This window comes from Echeneis naucrates, chromosome 13 (genome assembly GCF_900963305.1).
Source record: "Echeneis naucrates chromosome 13, fEcheNa1.1, whole genome shotgun sequence".
Lineage (NCBI taxonomy): Eukaryota > Metazoa > Chordata > Actinopteri > Carangiformes > Echeneidae > Echeneis > Echeneis naucrates.
The window spans coordinates 22,893,416-22,913,258 of record NC_042523.1 but is presented as its reverse complement, the minus strand read 5'-3'; the positions used below and the strand labels follow the sequence as shown (position 1 = coordinate 22,913,258).

The window sequence follows — 19,843 nt, the reverse complement described above, 5'->3', positions numbered from 1 at the left end:
CGAGCTAACAGCAGGATTTTCAGCATTTTGTGATTTGTGCAGGCTCAAGCAACCTTTTTTCATGTGAAGGTACCCGTCAGCTCTCGTTGAAAGGAGGATTTCTTTCTCCCTCCTTCACCTCTCCAGTATCCTACTAATGACGCCTGTGTATGCCTGTAAGTCTTCCTTCCTTTCCCTCTGCGGTCTTCGCCAGCTCAGGTAAAACTGTAGTTGTCGTGTGTAGCTTTGAATATGTTTAGTTGTGTGTCAGTGAATCTCGGTGAAGAGCTGCAGAAAACCAAGATCTTGTTTTTCTCCGGATTTGTCGTCAGGGCTCCGGGTCCGACTGTTGTTGTAACACTTGTTTAGACGAGACCAGAAAGATGAGGTCTGCAAACAGACGGCGCGAGATTATCTAACAGATGGAGAGCAGAGATCTGTGACACTTTCACTGTTCTGAATGTCTCTCTCTCTCTCTCTCTCCCTCTCTCCCTTTCAGGCCCAGTTGATAATTCGGGCATCGCTTTAAAGAACCTGTTCTGTGCCAGCCCAGACGCAGAAGGCCTGGAGGTGAGAGAGTCACATCCTCGAGTACACCGAGGAACATGCACACTGACGGCGGCTCACATCCTGTCGTTCACCCACACAGGCCTGCGCTATCTCTCACATACAGTCCTTCACGCTCTACAGTACAGCACCTCCCACACAAACAGACACACACACACACACAGTTGGCCTCAATATAAAACATTTCTCACTTCGTCTCAGTCTTGCACCCTGCGAGGCTTTAAAGAAAATCCCCGCTCCTCTACCATCCTGCTAATGAGTTGGTTCATAGAAATAAGGTTTCAGTAAAAAAAAAAATAAATAAATAAAATTCCCCCTCCAGAAGTTTGCTCATGTCAAAATGGCTTTGCAAAGAAGTTTCTGCTGTTTGCAAAGTCGGACTGACGTTGAGGTTGTTGTTAATGTTGTGTGCTTGTTTCTGATCGCCCCCTGGAAGAAAAACAACAACATGGAGAGCCCCACATCTCCTGAGCTCAGGAAGCCGTCCAAACGAGTCAGGATATCTGTCGTGGTAAGACCCACCGAAAGGGGATTCCCAAATGCCTGGAATCCGCCCGGCAACAGGTTCATCAGCCAATCAACTGATTGTCACCCCGTCATCACATCCCAGGGCTAATCCCAAACGCCGATGGCCAGGCTCAGCCAAAAGCCCGTCCGTGCCATTGTGCCGTAAAAAAGCGTTGAACACCCTCCTCCTCGTCCGAGCTGAAAGCCCCCCTGCTGACCTTCCTCTGCCTCCAGCGGTCTATGCTATTAGCTAAGACACGCATCCATTTATCTTCATTAGAGCTGCTGGTCCTGTGTGCAGTAGAGGTCATGGAGGCCACCTGATGACGATGCAACGCTGCCAATGATGCAGCCAATGCTTCTGTAACCTCCTGCACATTTAACGGGGACGTTCTTCCACTGAGCTTCCCAATTACTGAATTTAGCCTTTTTTTTCTTCTTTTTTTTTTTTTTTTTAAATAGCAGTTTCTTCTTTCATTATTTCTGATTTTATCCAGCTATAGTCAGCTTGCAGTCAAAATCTGGTTGAGTTATGGGCGAGTGGCTCACGAGGACGAGGCTGTTCAACCGAGCATGTTGTGCTGTCCATCATCAGCCGTGTCACCCGAGGTCATGCCTCCAGGAGTGGGCCCCAGCCTGTTCCTGGAGCAACCCCCAAAGTCCCGTCGCATTCCTCATAATCGGTGAAAGAACGGGAGCCTCATATCTCCTCATCAGGACCAGGCAGGTGTTTGAAGCAGCAGCTCAGATGAAATGATGATTCATGAGAAGTCCTGGGAAGGATCGCCACAAACTGGGATCCGCCCCCTCGGCCCCGCGCTGTCCGATTACACACTCCCGCTGCGATGCATGTCAATCAATGAAACAAGTGTCTGATTATGAATGATGACAAATGACGAGACACAAAGATCATCCGGCGTTGCATGACCAATGATCACGTTACTAAAATAAATTCAGACACTATTCAGCGATAAATAATCATACAAGATGCGCTGACACGTTTGGCATCGGTGATTTATCTCTAATCTGAAGCTCAAGTTCTCAAATCCTCCTGAACTTGTTCCTCATTCATCACGTGTGATGTCGTTTCATTCACTAGGAGCCACCACCCAGCTTAAAGAGTTTCTTTGGGGTGAGCACGTTCTCCACATTTCTTCTTTTGCTTTCACTTTTATTTCGATAAAAGTTGCACTCGGTGGATCCTTGTTTTTTCTTTTACACCGTCACAGATTTGCAATTCATCACTCAGTGCTTCATTCACACCAGAAACTGTCCTCCAGGAATCAACTGGTTTAATTTTAGTACCTTAATGTTAGTCAATAGTACATTTATTTAACTTCAAGTGGCATTTACATAAAACATTCACATTCTGAAGTTGTCTGAAAATAAATAAACATCTGATGTTAGCCAGCGAGCTGAATGTTTGTCTGTCCCCGACGCCTGCATCAGATTTTCATTCACTGCGTCAGCGTAACTCTATTAACACTATTAATGTTTTAGACCTGAGGCACTTTAAAAGGGCTCCATTAGTTTCACGTCACTGACAATTATTGATTGACAATTGTACACATTTTCAATCATTCACAAACACAGAGCAGTGTCAGATCATTCTTCATCTGTTGCTTCGGGCCTCGAGGTGCACAGCTAATAAATTACACCGTGAGCACTCTCCGTCTTGTTGGTAACTACGGGAAAACACTGACAGCATCGGCTGCTCAAATCATTCTCTGTTACCTTCGAATGGATCTCTGAGGGTTTTGAGCCTTATTTTTCAAACACCTAACTCCGAACAGCAGCGACAGAAAAGCGCTCTGGCTCTTTAACACAGTCCGTGCAGTGTTATGACACTTTCCCAGAGAAAAAGTACAACATTAATAACAGAGAGTTTTGTTTTTTGTTTTCTCATTTTTGGTGCCATAAAATGTGAACCCTGAGGGGTGTATTTCACAGCGTGACACCACAGTGCTTGTGTTTGGACCAAAGAGGCTGGCTTACACCAGAGAAACTTGTTATATGGTCCGTCTGTCTCTGAGGTCACGTTTGCACTGCCAGCTGAAACCGATCGGCCCGACAGGTGCAACTTTTATTTTTTTTAACGTTCAGAAACTTTTAAGTTTAAAGTTAGAAGTTCTAAAAAGTTTTCATTTGAAATGAATTAAAGTAATTTGCCACAGTTTGGGGCATTATTCTGGTGAAAAGGCGTCTCTCACGGAGCCTATTAGTTAGGTCCATTAGAGAAATAAATCTCGATCCACACAGGACTCGAGTTAAATGAGGCCTTTCGTGATTTGCAACAAATGCATCGGTGCTTTTTGATGATAATCTGTCACAAACCTGCTGTTCTGTGAGAAAAATGAATAAATAAAAAAAAATCTCTGCAAATTATCCAACATTTGCCCCCGAACTGGAATTTGTCTCATAAATTCAGAAACTTTTTAATTCCTCGTCTGAGTCGGGCCGCTGTGAACAATATTACCAGCATCAATTACAGGTTCAGGTGCAGATTTGGGAAGCTTGCGTGGCACAGAGGCCCATTTTGAGACGGTAAAATCCTGAAAGATGAGCTGCAGTGTGACATTTCACAGAGAACACTGTAACTCTGAGCAGACTCAATAAAAACCTCCTGCAGCTATTTAATATTAGTCGATGCTTTATTGGTGTTTGGGGTATAAATTGATCCAGTTTGAAGGCACCACCGTTTGGGTTTTTGTTTTTTTTTTCATCAAATCATATCCTCATACAGACAAAGACCTTGTTTCCAATATATTTATTAATTAACTGGGGATTCTCAGTTTTATTCATCATCAGTACATTTATTTATTTAGTGTTTACATTTCTTTGCCTGCAGTTCATTTGGATAACATATCACAAATTCAATCCCATAGTAATATTATATTTTAAAACGGATGTTTATTTTTTGTTTGTTTGTTGTGTGTTCTTGTTTTTTTTTTTTTTTTTTTACTTTCTGACAACACTTGAAACCAAACCTGAGCTTCAGGCTGCAGCAGGATAAAAAAAAAAAAAGTGACAAACTAACCTCACCATGTCAGATTATTATTTATGCCCTATAGACACACACACACACAAATTGTTAGTGTTTAACATTAATTAGTGGACGCCAAGGCTGCCGATGGCCGTCCAAAGCTGGATTCAATATAATGAAGTCCAGTGATTTGTTGAGAGCACCCACGAGGAGGTCAGTGCTGAGACAGATGGTGTATAAGTGCGATGAATTTTAGCTGTTAAGTGGGCCGAGAGGCATGTTAGTCACTATTGCCTTCGAGTGAGCTAATTAGTAATGAACCCTTGTAGTGCTCGGTGTGTGTGTGTGTGTGTGTGTGTGCACGCACTTACAGTAGCATAAGCCAGCGGGCCTGTTTCTTTGTCATCAGGAGTTATTAACATTCAGTAGTGTGTTAGAGTACGTGGCAGAGAGCGATGCTCATTATAGCTTTTCTCAGAGTCTGCAGGGACTCAGAGGGCCCGAGAAGAAATACAGATGAATAAATGTATCAATTTTCTTTCCTCCCAAGACCTCAGAGTTTACGCCCCCGTGGTGGAGGAGAAATCAAGTTATTGCTCCCTCCTTTTTCCCTCCTTCAGCTGCCTTCAGTCTTTTTTTTTTCCAGATCCAGTTTAATGTCTGCAGCTCTGTTTCACACTCTTTGTCCATTTTTTTTTCTTTATAAAGTCTTCCCTGCCATTTTTGTACCTGCTTCCCCTCCGCCTCCTCGCCACCTCCGTCCCGCCATCTACGCTGTGAAATACTGATGTGGGGGTAAATGACATCAGTCTTCTGTTTCGCCCAGCCTCTCGGTCTCTCCTCACTGTTTTTCTCATTATTTTTCCTACTCTTGCGTCTTCGTAATGCATCCATGCTTTATTTATGATGGCTCGTGGGCTCCATTTTTTTTTTTTGGCATGTCACTTCTCTATTCTTTTTTTTTATGTCTTTTGTTTCTTTATGACGTTGGGCGTTGACACACTTACACACTTGCACACTTGTGTGGGAATGCTCTGACTTGAAAAGAAAAGTTGCGTTAAAGTGCTGGTATGTTCGGCTGAATTTAAAAAAAAAAAAAAATGAAATATGAAACTGGTTTCATACTGTCACCATAAACAGCAGTCAAAAGAAATGATGGAAGAAGAGCAGATGTAAGAGCAAATTAGGGATGAACGCAAAGAGAGTGCAAATGAGTAAAAAGGAATGATTGCAATGATTTTGATGAATGAAAATTGCTAAATTGCAAACTGCAGAATTATCGCTGATGCACAGAGATAATGAGGCAAGTCTCTGTGACATCTCTGAGTCCAATTAGACACATCAGTGTTTTTGGGATCCAGCTGCACTTTGTCTCATGAGCAGCTCATATTCAGTCCAGTTTATTTCTTCTATTACAGACAGAGCTGAAATAAACATTAAGTGTTCGTGACCGAACTGATGCCTTTGGGATTATTACAATTAGCACCTCTGACCCTTAGATGGGAAATTCCATTTCTCACAAATGAAAGCAAACATAATGCAACCGTACATTAAATTATCAGACTAGATTTTTTGGGCCATTTCAAAGCTTCACCTGTGTGTGAAGGAGTAAAATCGAGGCAGTTGCGAATCGTTCGTTTTGAAAAACGCTGGTTCCAAATTGATGAAGTCACACTGAGCTGGTTCATCCCAGTCGAGGCGAAACCAACTGAAAAGACGGTTTACATGGAGGTTTGTGCATCACGATATTAAAATCTTTTTTTTTTTTTCTTTTACAACTGAAAGATGCAAGAAGGATGAGTTTTGAAAGAGGGCAGTAATTATTAAAGTAATCAGGGTCGAGTGATTCCTCTAAAAATGCCCTTCAGGTATCTGATAGGAAGAATATTCAGGGGACAGGATGAAGTTTTCATTTCCTGAATAATTTCAGACAACACAGCGGAGATGCACAGGAGAGATGGTGAACTTATCTGGAGGGTGACACACTGACTGTAATTTGTTTTGACGGCGGGCCGATTGGATGATTGATAGTCGATACTTTGTGCGTCAGGACTTCATCGCGGTGTCGTTATTAAAAAGAGATTTTGCCTTTTGACGACCGTGGCTCATAAAATCTCACGTTTTCAGAGTTGTAGCCGGTGAGCTCGGTCTGTGCTCGCACATATTATATCCACAGCAGAGATTTCCTGTTTCCCCAGAGCTGCATCATCCAATGACCAATCAGATACTCTGATGCGGCAGCCAGCATCACCTGCACACGATTGATAAGTAGTTATTGTTGCAACCATTTTGTTGTTGTCGTTGTCTTTGTTGGCAGCAGCAGCCTGTCTGATCAGTTAAACTGTCACACAGAGGATTACACATTACAGTCCGATTCCCAGATTACGCTCACAAACTCAGCTGTTTTAAAAAAAAATAAACACTCTGGCAACTTTCTATGAAAAATGATCAGTGTGCTTTAATCTGTTTTTGTTTTTACCTGAAAACTCTGACTTTAGTGCTCCTAACATGTTTCCTTTGGCACCAAACTGACCTCACTATTCCCTCCTGCCTCATCGACTCTAAGTGGATGCTAACATGCTAACATGCTAACACATTCAACTGGAATGATATGTATTTTCTAAATATTACCATTCTGGGATTTCTATTTTTTTTATTTATTTTTTTTTTTACTGGTTTGTGTTCTTCAAATTAAATCCTGTTCAGCAAAGTTGGCGATAAAATGTTTTTCTCACAGCTGCACATGGAACTTTTTAACAATATACTGATGATGCTCTTATTTTTATTTTTATTTTTATTATTATTTTTTTTTGTTGTTGATGATTTATGCATTTTTTTCGCAGCTGAATTTAGCATCAAGATTCTTCTTATGAAACCAAAACGTTCCACATTTTTACTAACTGTAGATACATTCTGTAGTCTAGAAGAACAGGACCCTTTTAGATTTTTAAATTATTGTTCATCAGAAATGAAAAGAGTAAAGAAAACAACTTTTTTTTTATCTACAATAAGCTGAATACAGACGGGACCATCCCAGAGAGGAGGCTCCTTTTTCTCCAAACTTCCAGCATCATCACACCTCATTATACACTTTACCTGACTTTATCATGTGAATGTGATGCAGTTGTGTTAGATTGTGTGTTCCACTCTTGGACGATCTGCTCAGTGGACAGAGGTAAAGATGGATCGCTGCCCCAGAGCGTTCACACAAAGCAATAGTAGTTCATCGGCCTGTTGTCAGCACAGCCCACGCAGACACACAACACACACAGACTGCACACTCAAATGTCATTTGAATGTGCCTAATTTTTGTGCTCACATGCAGACTCACAAAGTTTACACTCCACACTGACCTGACTCATATACACACTCACTGTGACAGCAGAGGTTTGCTCTTCACGGAGCAGCTAATCTTTCTGAAAGTGATTGCTTTGCATGCACTCTCTCTCTCTCTCTTAGAAAACCCACTGTCTTCTGCAAACACACACTCACACAGACACACAAAGTGCCAAGGTGATCCGATCCCCCCCATCTTTCTTTAGTTTACATTTTGTCTAGGAACAACAGCAGTGTGTACCGCCGACATTCAGGGTGCCCTTATGTTGTGTGACAAGCAGAACGATCAGTGAGACGGCGGCGATCAAGTTGTGTGTGTGTGTGTGTGTGTGTGTGTGTGCACGTGTTTGCTTTGTCTCATTAACTCCAGGCACGTCTGGCCTCAGCTTGCATAATGCTACAGTAGGGCACCTCTTTTATTTTTCTTTTTTTTTTTTTTTACCCTGCGGCAGCAGTTGCTAGGGTTACCAACAAGTCAGTCACCACGGCGATGGGAATAAATAAATGAGCTAAGGGCTCCCAGCAGGCCCGATGTCTCACACACACACTATCATTCACTCTCGGTCTCTTTAACACACACTTGTGTCCTCCTTCTTTCAGTCCTGACAAATACCTGAACTCACAAGAAGCACAAGACTGAACACTTTGAAATCATATTTCACAGCCCACACACACACACACACACACACACACACAGAGCTGCGTACACACTCCGTTGGAACGGTCTCACCGGGTCATTCGAACATTTCCGTCCCACCGACCTCCGTTCCCTCTGTGTTTAGGGACACGGGTTGCTAGTTTGACTCCGGCGCGTCAAACGGCCTCAGCCTGTCAGTTGTGAGCCGTGAGCTCGGCGAGCGCGACGCATCCATCATTATAATGATCATCTGCTCTGACATCTCATACATCACATCCCACGCACTCATTAAATGTACTGTAGTCTTTTAGTCGCTCATTCCATTTCTGTCCATCTGTCTCGACACTTACGATGTGATGCATGGGCGATGATGTGTTTCCACCGTGTCACTTTACCTTCTGTGCACAGATGTAGCGGTTCGTGGAGATGATAACCAGCTGAACAACACTGTTTACCATTTTATCACCGCTCATGTGTTTGTGTACAGCCCTTTTTGTTGACATTTGGGGTTTCTTCGTATTTGTGTGTGTGTTCGTTTATACAGTTTTCTGTACTCACTGCTCTCTCACGTTGTTTCCTCTGTGCAGGATGATGCAGATCTGGAGGACGACATGACCATCAGAGAGGTAAGATGGACAGCTATAAAGGCACACCAATGAATGAATGAATGAATGAATGAATGAATGATTGATCCTTTATTGGCATTTTGAAAGAATAGTCTGGTAGACTGTTCCAGGCCGTCAAAGCCATCACCCCACCCCCACCCCCACCCAAAGACTGACAATGGCCACACTCACTACCAAGTGCAATATCCCTTCCCCCCCAAAGACACCTACCTGCTGTAAATAATGACATTGCCATAATGTAAACTCTTTTGCACTACAGTATACACTGTTTCCCGTATTTATCATACCCATTCCCATATTTATCATAACCATTCCCGTATTTATCATACCTTGGAAATACTTATTTTATATTTTATATTTTATATTTTATATTGTTTTTATTGAGATATCGCGCTTTTGTGTTTTTCTTGTTTTTCTTTCTCGCTGCCATGTGGAGCTGCTAAGCATATTTTCACAGTTAATGTTGGTGACAATGTGAACAGTGACAATAAAGGATTCTATTCTATTCTATTCTATTCATTAAGAAGAAACAATGAAGTACCAAACACAAGATACACCGGACGCAGAATGAATGAATGAATGAATGAATAAAAGCAGCATTAATATATGAAATGGTGACAGTTTGTACCAAACAAGAAAGGAGGATAATATTTTTTAAGGGCTGCGACTTGTCTGTAGCACCACAGCCTTTTATTTATGGTCTGTTTGGAGGGACACTTGGGACTCGTTCCCGCTGTGAATTAGGAGATATTTGTTTCTTTGGGGAGAAGCAACAGTAACAGTGACGCAGTGTTTGTGTGTGTGAAGTAAAGCTCGTGTGCATGGAGGAAATAATAATAGTAATAATAATATAAAATTACAAATTATATTAAAGTCGTAAAGAGTTTTCTAAGGAAAAAGAAAACCAGACCAATGGCCTGAGAATAAGAGAGTAAAGTGGCAAAAACAAAAACATCACAATCAATCAATCGCAAAAAGAACTGACGGGGATGAAAAAGTTACTCACTAGGATTAAACCAAAACACAAAACCGTTCACTAGAAGGTAAATATAAAAAATCATTTCAAGAAGAGATTTAAAGGCGTACATCATTGATAACTCCGAGTTGGTTTTATTCCTCTGGACAGTAAGACAACCAGATCACTTCCTCCAACAGCTCCTGTATCAAAGCCGAAGGAGTTCATCTTTTAAAAACCTCTATTTGTCCAGATCGAACCGCAGCGCTCGATGAGGTCACGCTCTGTTTTTCGGATTTCTCAATATCCCCAGACGGATAGATTACCCCGGAGTCTTATATTTTTGGATATGACATCATTCATAATTCATCTATCAACAGCACCTCTCATTTCCTCTCTGTCAGCAGCACATTCCTCACGCTTTCCACCTCCACCAGCCCCCCCCCCCACCCTTTTTCTTTTCCCTTCTTTCGTCAAAAACTCTCATCGTTTTGCTCATCGTGCGTCGGCCGTCGCTCGCCGTTCGCTTTTCCTCGCCATCCGTCGTCATAGCTGTCTGATGATTTATAGAGTCGTTCAGCGCCGTGTCCGGTCCATTGATTGTCTATCAGAGGGAGGTGATTTGTCAGGAGGAGGTGTGGGATTATTCAATGGCTTTGACTTCTGATTAGACATAAAGACATCATGTGTTGACAGCAGCTATTTCACACTCTGTCACTCTCAGGTTTGGAGTCAATCAAAAAGCACCGGGAGTCAACTTTTATTAAATCACATCGCCTCCGTCATGGTTCCAACTTATTTACAAAGTCTTCTGCTGAAGCCCTTGAATGGCATAAAGACTCCTTTCCCTACTTTGTCTCTTCTTATTTTGTTGTCACTGTCGCTGTCTTCTTCTTCTGTGATGTTTTCAGATCGCAGAGTGGGAGGAGAAGCAGCTTGACGAGCAGGTCAACTTCAACAACTGCAAGATCGACCCGGCTCCTTTCCAGCTGGTGGAGCGCACGTCGCTACACAAGGTCTGTTTGCAGTCTGAATCCGGTTGTGTTTTGTTCGACCTTTGCACTGTGTGTGTTTTGTGTTTCAGGTTGTACACGCTGATAAAACAGTGATACCGCTAAAATCGGATATGTTGTGATTGGTATTGTAGAATAACTGGAACATGTGCATCAGCAGTTATGCTCATTGATTTTTAGTCAAGTTCATTTGTGTAACACCTCTTAAGCCAAACAACACAACGAGTAGGCAAGATACAAAAGAAGCAGGCGACTATAAAAACACACAAATGGAATTTAAAAACTGGAGATAGAAGAAGCTGCAACTGAATAGCAGTGAATTCAAGGTTGCATCCCTCCGTGCTGCCGTAGTGCTCGACATGTCCCTCATATCTTGTTCTTATCGACTGGTGCTGCTCTCGAAAGGCCTGGACGGGAGGATAAAACTCTTCACACGTTATTCTAAATCCCTGTTTGCTCGATGCAACGGCACAGTGACCCTTTGGGAGGTCGCCATGTCAGCCATGTCAATGCAGAGACATAATTCAGTCGTTTCTCTTCGTCTGAGTTAATGAAAAGATGAGGATGTTGAGCAGATGAGGACGGATGAGGACCAACAATGGAGCTTTAGGGAACTCGGCCCCATTTTAGCTCAGATGTGCAATAACAAATTGATTCAAAGCAATCCACCGTCCTGCAACGAGGATTAATGTGACTATAACGACACACTAAACGTCAACAATCGCGTTATTTTGAGTTATGGTCTTCCTATGCAGAGGGTGCTTCAGAAGAAGGGTAAAGCCAAGTTTGCCTGTAAAAATGACTGCTTTGTGAGCTTGGTGAGCCCAAATGTCAGTGAACTTGGACATCAGGGTGTTTGACTGCCAGACTGGTTTTAATCTGTTTGTGTTTGAATGTGAGCGTAATCCATCAGCGCAAAAGGAACATATTCATAAAGCTTCTCTGACGGTCAGCGGACATTCATCAGAGCTGCTGTCCCACTAAAACTTTGGAATTTACCAAAGGCGCCCAAAGCATTTTTATATCGTAAGAAGATTCAGTCAGTCAGGTGAATATAATCCAAGAAAAAACACACCTTAACTTCGGTCCCCAGTTAGACAGCCTGTCCTCAGTGAACTGTCTTAAATCTGAAATGTGGCACACACACTGTGTGACGGAGAAACTGACAGAGCAGAAGAGGTTTTGTTTCTTTCGCGCTTGTCCACCGTTTGTGTTCTTACTGCGGCACAGTCACACACACACACCCTCAATGTTTAAACACTCTTTTCCTACCGAGCATACACGCACACACACGCACACACAACGAGTGGTGTTACCTAATGTCCTCCATTCATAATGCTACCTGCTGTATACCCCCCCGCCCCCCCGCTCCCAGTCCTCTGGGCTCTGTGTGAACACTCTTTAAACATTTAAGAGAGGGATCCTGCACCAATCCATCTCGCTCCCCTCCCTCCGCCGCATGCTGCCAAAAGCTAATACCACGCACAATCTCCCTCAGCATATTAAACACAACCCTCCACTACAGCCCTGTGTGTGTGCGTCTCTCCCGTTCAGCCTCTCTGAATCCACCAGCCTTACTGTTTACTCCGCTCTTGTGCGTCTGTATGTTTCTTTCTCTGTTGATGCCCCGAGCTGCCGTCGCTTCATTATAATCATTTATTCCATCAGTTATTCAAAGAAGGGAAGCTGTAATTCAAACAGAAAGATTCAGTCACATCGCAGCAAAACCAGCAGACAGGTGACTTAGATTTGTTGTCTCTGCCTTCAGCCACGTCATGTATGCCCCCCACCCCCCAAAAAAACACTGACTGTTCTGTGGCAACTTTTCTCTGCAGACAATCTCACAGAGCCAAAAAAAAAATGAATGTTCAGACATCACTTCATATGAAGGCTGTTCAAACATAAAGTGGCGATAAGATAAAGACCACATCCACTGCTCTGTAGATATGAACCCATTAAAAGACTGAAAAACAGCAAGAAATGACAGAAGAAATTTATCTGTAGACGTTAATGATAACACATAAGAGAGACGCCCCTGATGGCAACTCGAATCGGTGATTTACAGCTGATCATTTCAGATGGGCTTTGCCTAAAAAGGCTGAACAATCTTTTCCTTGGCACTGGTGTCCATTCGCTTGGAACAACGGGATCAAAGTCAAATGTCCCAAATGTCTACTCTAACTAAGCAGCAAGTCCCGACAAACACTAAAAGGGTTGAGAAGAAAAAGGCCAGTTGGCTTCAGCCCTCTTTTTGCTTTTAGCTGCTCGCAGCCGTGCAGCCGCACTCCCACTCGCTGTCTCCAGTGGTGAAGATGAGATTAAATGAAACTTTAATGACTCCTCGGGTGATACCTTGTTATTGCATCAGCAGACGCAGAGCTTATCGTGGAGTGATGTGTAAATAAAGCAAAACGTGGTCAGAGGATCACATGAAACCGACATCCTCATCCTACAACAGCTGAAAAACAAAGCAGAAACATGGAGGACAGCGATGAGACCGACGACAGCTTCAGCCGCCGCAGAACATTTAGTGTTTTTAAAGATAAAGCTACTTCTCCATCACCAACAGTAACACCAAGACAGCTAACGTCGTTACGCGATCGTTGCTGATCGAAAATAGAAAAGATGGAGCCCATCTCTCCATCTCGGTAAAGACAGCCTGGCGTTGACCCCTCAGTCGGACGGGGACAGAAATTCAGCTTCTGACTTATCAGCTGGGACCAAAGTGGCACAAATGACGGCGTCAGAGCAGCTACAAACTTTCTGCATGTTCCCCCGGTTGGCCTGGTCCACCAGCTGATTGGGATTTGAGCCAGTAATCCCCCGCGGCGCTTATCTCTTCCTCCGCCAGAGGCCTTTTTCAAACAAGAAAGTGGTTTCCACAGCTGAGGACATGTTGGAAGGTCACTTTCACCTGAACACAGAAAAATTCACGCTGCGACACATTCAGCTCCACAATGTCTTTAAATAGAAAGTTCCTCACTTTTGTCTGTCACGTTTCTTCTGTTGATAAAAATTCTCCAAATTCGATCTATTCCTTTTGTATTTTACTGGTTATTTCAAAATCAAACTCCTTTTAACAAGCTCTTTCTTCACTTTGAGCAGTCTTTCCCATCATGCTTTGCTTGGACTCGCTGATTGTCGCCAGGACACCTTTCCCAAAGCGACCGTATTCTGTTCAGCTGAATATCCAACGAGCTGAATGAATCCTGCTAATTGAAGTCAGCAGTGCCTCGTTTTCTCCAGTTTGGATGGTGTTTTGTTTTTTGTTGTTGTTGTTGTTTGTTTGTTTGTTTGTTTTAATGGTTTTGTTGTGTTCTCCCACAGACACACACCATCTTCTCCCTGCTGGGCCTTGACCACGCCTACGTCACCAGCATTGGACGTCTCATCGGAGTGGTTTCCCTCAAAGAGGTAAGAGTCCTTCTGGTGTGCTCTTTATGTAAAAGTGGCTCCTTAAAACTGCATTCCACTGCACCACTGATTATAAACAGAGATAATATAGTGTTGAAGTCTATAGGAAAATGTCCCTATTTTCACTTGATTTATGAACTTGGCAAGCCATTTCTGGTTGAGTTTATGGTCTCAGTCTCTAGTTTCAAGTCACCTTCAAGACAACATGATGTTTATTTTTTAAACAACGGTCTAATTTGGAGGAAAATAGGCCCTAAAAAGCAGGAGATGACGTGGTTACCATTTGATTGAGAGACTCTCTCCTCCTCAGCTCCGCCTTCTCCACCTGGCACATTTCCTGCCGGAGATATGAGATCATCCTCTGTGGCTTTGTGCTGATTTTTATTTAAAAAAAAAAAAAAACATAAACAAAAAGGTGACAGCCAAATTACAAACTGGAGGTTTCGAAATCACAAACCGGTGGGTGACACACCTTTAAGCACTTCATTAGGTGTTAAGTGGTTTCTTGATGTCAGACCTGATCCGTGTTTCTCCGTGACTGTTTCTCATCCCGGCTTCGTGGAAAAAAAATCATGACACATTCATCTTTTGGTGGTTTGGTAACTGTAAAATCACTGTCATGAACATCAGGAGGGCTGTCAGCACACTCTTCACACACAAAGACGTTTCAATCAACGCTGATTCTCCTCCTCCTGCCTTTTATGTACTGTGACAGAGAAAGGGCTGCTTAATATGGCTGTCTCTTTCTGTTGTCTCTCCTGTCTGTCCCCCCCTGCCCCCCTCCCTCCGTCTGCACGGCCTCATAAACAACCCAAAACCTCTCCTCTGTTCGCGAATTGGCCGGAAAGTGGCAAGAGGATTGTTGCTAAGTGCAGTGCTGCTCGCCTGTCCCTGACATTTACTCGTTTTTGTTCTGCGCTCTATCAAGCGGACACGCACACACAAAAAAACGACAAAAAAACAAAAAACAAAATCAGAGATGAAGCCCAGCCTCTGCAGACAGCCTGTTATATCATATCCACATAGAGAAAGACGCATGCTGCAGCATTCAGACTCTCCTCAGTGCTCTGTAGCATCAAATCCTTCAGACATCAGACAAACAACTCCGTCATGCTGAGGTGAAATAATCATTAAAGCATTTGAATTATTTCACTTTTTTAATAAATCAGAATGTCTGCACATTTTGCTCTGTGCCTTGGAAACTACATGTTGTGAATGGAAGAAATAAAAAGTGTTAATCTGCGGGTTTTCACTCCTGGCAGTTTAATACAGCAGGTCTGAAGGCAGCTAAACAAATAATAAGGAGGTCAGACTATCATTTTTCCTCTTCCATCTGATTTTTATGCTGCACACAGCCTGAGTCTGCCAACAGCTGGGCACGCTGAGAAGCAGCCTGTCGCCCGCAGCTCTTCATCATCTACTTCCCGGCAGCCGCTCCTCTTGTTCCTCCTGCATGTTTTGTCCGATGTTTACTACGTTAGATGCGTCTTCGATGACTGATCGAAGTGCTGAGCTCGCTTGCAAATTATCTGCATTTGCTGCACGTACTTTGTGTAAAAGTTTCGCCCGTGAGATGCTTTCGATGTCGAAGCAGCAGGAAATGTTCGGTTTGCATTAATACAGAAGTTCATAACACTGTAGGAGCCCTTGTGTTTGTCGGATAAATAGCTGGAATCATTTACTAAAAGCACAGAGTGACTCGTTACCAAAAAATAATGCCAATAAATAACTTCTGCATTTTCTCAACATCTAAGGAGAGTCTGACCTTGTTTATCGCTGGACATCAACAGCTGATCCGACACAAAAAATATAAAATAAATAAACGCTGTAAACTACTGATCCTGTATGACATTTTCAGGTTAAACTGAGATTTAAAAAAAATGGAAAATCTTTGAAAAAAATACATAAACCATCTGCAGAATAATGTAACATTAGCTTGAACATTAGTGGTGCGTTCACGGACTCCAACAGCTCAGGACTGATGCTTTTGTAGAGATAGGAATCAAACTTCACTTCCGGTGTTCACGTCAGAGTCGCTGGAGTGTCGGATCCGTTGATCTGAGCTGTAGTTTGGAGCGGTCGTGTGCTCTCTGACCTTGTGTGGTCAGTTGTTTTTTGTTTTTTTTTTAATCCACTCTGCTGCGGAGGCGGCACTTTGAGCTGCACACATTTATGAATGTGCACATGTTTTCTGTCTCTCGCTTCTCTTCCGCTCTGATCCTGTAAAGTGCTTCAGTAAAAACCACAGTGAGTCACTGTGACCGCTTCCATATGACCCCCCCCCCCCCCAAACAAATTACTTAGAAAGTCGCCTGCAGATCAGACAGCAAACTGACATGATCTTACACCGTGACCTAACCAAGGAACCTCCATTTCCATTAGTGGCCTTCATATAGAGGATACAAAACAGACTGATAAAACCTGCAACACTTCAGTACTCACTTCAGCTCTCAAACTGACTTGAGAGCAAAGAAAAACACTTTTAACAGTTTGTAAGAAAGTACAGATAGATCAAACAATGATTGAACTGCATCGGCGACTTGAGGTGGATCAGACTTTCTGTCCTGTTTGATGTGAGAACTGACCGTCAAACGTCCTCTGGAGAAGCGTCTGGCGTTCCGACGTGCCTCCTACTCGGACTAATCGAGCGGAAGCCTGCACGAAAGCTGCAGAAAGCTGGAGGCTGAACGTGCACTTCACCGCTTCCCGGCTTTCTCTCTGCCACCAGAAATGTGTCCAACTGTACAATTATCCGTCCGTCCATGTGTGAATTTTACTTTTCCCTCCATTTTAGGGGATGAATGGGAAGATTATTTTTATTTACTGTGTTTGGTTTTTAAATAATATCATGAGCAGCTCTATTTCACAGGCTGTTACAAGATCTGTTTCAGTGGTGGAGATAAAATTGGCAGAAACTAATGATGAGTCTCAGTGAGCTTTAGATTTTCAGAAATCTGTGCGAACCAAAAATCAAACCAAATGGAGATAAAATCTTGTTTAACTAGAAAAAGAACAGAAACAGTTGGACATTAGATGAATCATCTCATTGTGTTTTTGGTGATAAACGGTGATAAAGAATTAACTGTAGTTCTACAGAAGCCGGACGGTCCATGTCATCCTGTGTGTGTAAAAAGTCTCCATGGCTTCGTTTCCTGCCCGGTTTTGGGTTCTTTTCTAACCGGTTTCTTCTTCTTGTTCTTCTTCGTCCAGCTTCGCAAGGCCATCGAGGGCTCTGTGACAGTGAAAGGCGTGAAGGTGCGTCCTCCTCTGGCCAGCTTCCGCGACAGCGGCACCAGCAGCAGCGAGAACGAGACCACCGAGCTCCACAAGCTGTGGGACCGCCACAAGAGCATGTCGCTGCCCCGCGAACACACCCCCTCCGAATCTGACGAGAAGTCCCAGTGAGGGGGAAGTAAAGGAGGGAGGAGGAAGAGCAGGAGGAGGAGTGAGGTTTCGAGGTCTCTAACTCCCCCAAAGCCACAAACATGCAAAAATCCTCAGGGCTTAGGATCAATATTTAATTCTGGAAAGAGTTGTACTGCTGCGCCAGCCTCCCCTCTCAACTCCTCACCTGCTCCTCCCTCCCCCCTCCACCGCCTCCCCACCACCTGCACTGACCAAGCCAGACACTCCACAGGAAGGTGGGGCACTACTCACCCTGTGCCCTGTTCTCCATTTTCCCTGGGGAACCCACAGCAGAGTGAATGTGGCTTCAGGAGGAGGGAAAGAAGACGCTTGTTGGTGGACTGGGAACAGGCTGGAAAAAAAAAAAAAAAAGGGACTCTCGTGTATCTTTAGAGTTGAGAACAAAGTTTGGACCTGCAGGAATTTCTTGTGAACTGGTCTTCCACTTAAACAGAGAAATTGGGCAATGATTACAAGGAAGGATAACGTATGTGTGTGTGCTGTGTGAGCGTGAGAAATGAGAAAATGCGAGTGTGCGTGACGAAGGCGGTAGCAAGCAACTATTTCTTATCTGATTTTTGTTTTTTTTGTTTTTTTTTTATTGCCTTTCAAGCACATCTCAGTCTCTTGTTTTCCTGCTCGAATAATTTCATTTCTGACTGATCAGGTGGTCTGAGTTTAACTGGAATTTTGCCATATACACTCTTACTCTGTAAAGGACACTAAAGTTCAACCAGCCGTCAAGCTTTTGACTCACCTACAGAAAGATGCCTTAGTTTTCTGTGTTTTCAGGCTTCCGTTATTCCCCCTTTTTCTCCTGCTCTTCTCAGCTTCTCGTAATGGTCAGGATGAGAGTACAGTCTATGCAAGCAGACATGCCTGCCGGCTGCAGCAGAAGCACCTGTAGCCCTCTTCATAACCTACGCACTCCTCTCACACTGTAGCCGCTGCTTTGTATCACAAAGACACGTAGAAATACGCACAAACGCACTCTGGGACTGGAGGTTTTTCTGCTTATCTAAATATAGCTCTTAATAACCGTTTCAGAGGAGACTGGGGCGGGCGGAGAAGCCAGGAAGTGAGCGAGAGAGGGAGGGAGCAAATGGATGGCTGAAAGAATGAAGACATCGTTGCCTAAGCAGCTGCTCTGAGCTCTCTCATCAGTCTGCCCCCGATCGCCGTGTTAGCTGAGCTGACCAGCTCTATGACGTCATGGCGCCGAGGCCGGCGAGCAAAAAAAAAAAAAACAGAAGTCAGATCAGCTGGCGCAAAAACTGCTAAAGCAAAGCCGTGACTGACCAACGGCCGGTCACATTTACCCGCCTGACCAATGACAAGTCGCCTCAGTGGTGCAGGCTGCGGAGGGCTGTTTAAAGCAGGAAGTCCAGTCGGCGTGGGCTGTGATTGGTCGAGCAGCCAGGCGTGATAGATAACGTATGAGTACTGTGTATTTAAAAATTCATGTGGATATAATTGCTGGTCAGCGTCCTCTCAGCTCATCGATCTGTTTTCCTTTTCCTCCATCCCTCCGTCTTCCGTTTTCACCTCCATTTTGTTTTTGCTTTTTGCGCCTCTTCTCTTTACGTCCTTTAAGACACACTCCTTTTGTCTGTTTGTGTTGAGGTTTATTTATTTTATTTTTTTTGTATTCTTCATTCTTTGTATTCACTTCCTCCCTTTGAGGCCTTAAAACACTCACTCACCCGCTTCGCCATCGCAGTTTTCCGGCACATGACGCGTTGCATGGATTTGGTTTTATTTTTTTAACCTTTGGTGGCGTCTCTGTCTTGCTAACTAAGCCACTGAAGAGTAGAGCAGCATGGCTTTGCATGAGAGAGTGCATGTGGATTATTTTACGCGATCAAACTGTACCAAAAAAAACAGAAAACAAAACAAACCTGAAGCCCTTCTGAAAAAGAACCGGACACTTCGTCATACTTCAGCCATCTTGTGCCTGTGTGTGTTACAGGCGTCAGATTATTTCACATCGGTCGGCATCTTCCATTCACCCAATGAGCTTTATCTGTTGCCTGATGTAAACCAGGGTTGTTGTCTTTGGTTTAGCAGAGTTTTACTTACAGATTAATATATTTAACATCATTCCTGTAATATAAAATCATAATTTAATGTCTTAATCAATCCTAAATTTTTGGATTCGTTTGATTTTTAACGTTGATTCACATGCTGTCCTTTATGGGTTGTTTTTTTTACATGCTGTCTGAAACATTTCTACGAAGACGTTTAGTTGTGAAATTGCAGACGATGCTATTGAGGTGAAGGCTGAGAAAAGTATGAGGCGTGTAACTGTGAGTCCAGGGCGAGTTGAGCGTCTGTCGGCGACACGTTCATTCCACAAGTGCCTCTCGTTCAACTTCCTCTTCTTTATCAACGGCGGGGGAAAAGTGACCGAACGTCCAGGTC

The 19,843-nt window shown here is 43.5% G+C and overlaps 1 protein-coding gene across 2 annotated transcripts in view; it reads left to right on the top strand.

Annotated features, from left to right (window-relative positions):
• Positions 1–18,675, top strand: part of LOC115052943 (chloride channel protein 2) — a 94,188-nt gene extending 75,513 nt beyond the window's left edge. Inside the window, exons 19-24 of one of the 2 annotated variants that reach the window (XM_029517438.1) lie at positions 479–549; positions 983–1,057; positions 8,597–8,635; positions 10,502–10,606; positions 13,931–14,017; positions 17,228–18,675. In XM_029517438.1, the coding sequence (XP_029373298.1) occupies positions 479–549; positions 983–1,057; positions 8,597–8,635; positions 10,502–10,606; positions 13,931–14,017; positions 17,228–17,422 (572 nt within the window). In that variant the 3' untranslated portion in view covers positions 17,423–18,675. The remainder of the gene's footprint in view (positions 1–478; positions 550–982; positions 1,058–8,596; positions 8,636–10,501; positions 10,607–13,930; positions 14,018–17,227) is intronic. The other variant, XM_029517439.1, reaches the window with a different exon arrangement.
• The last annotated feature ends 1,168 nt before the right edge of the window (positions 18,676–19,843 follow it).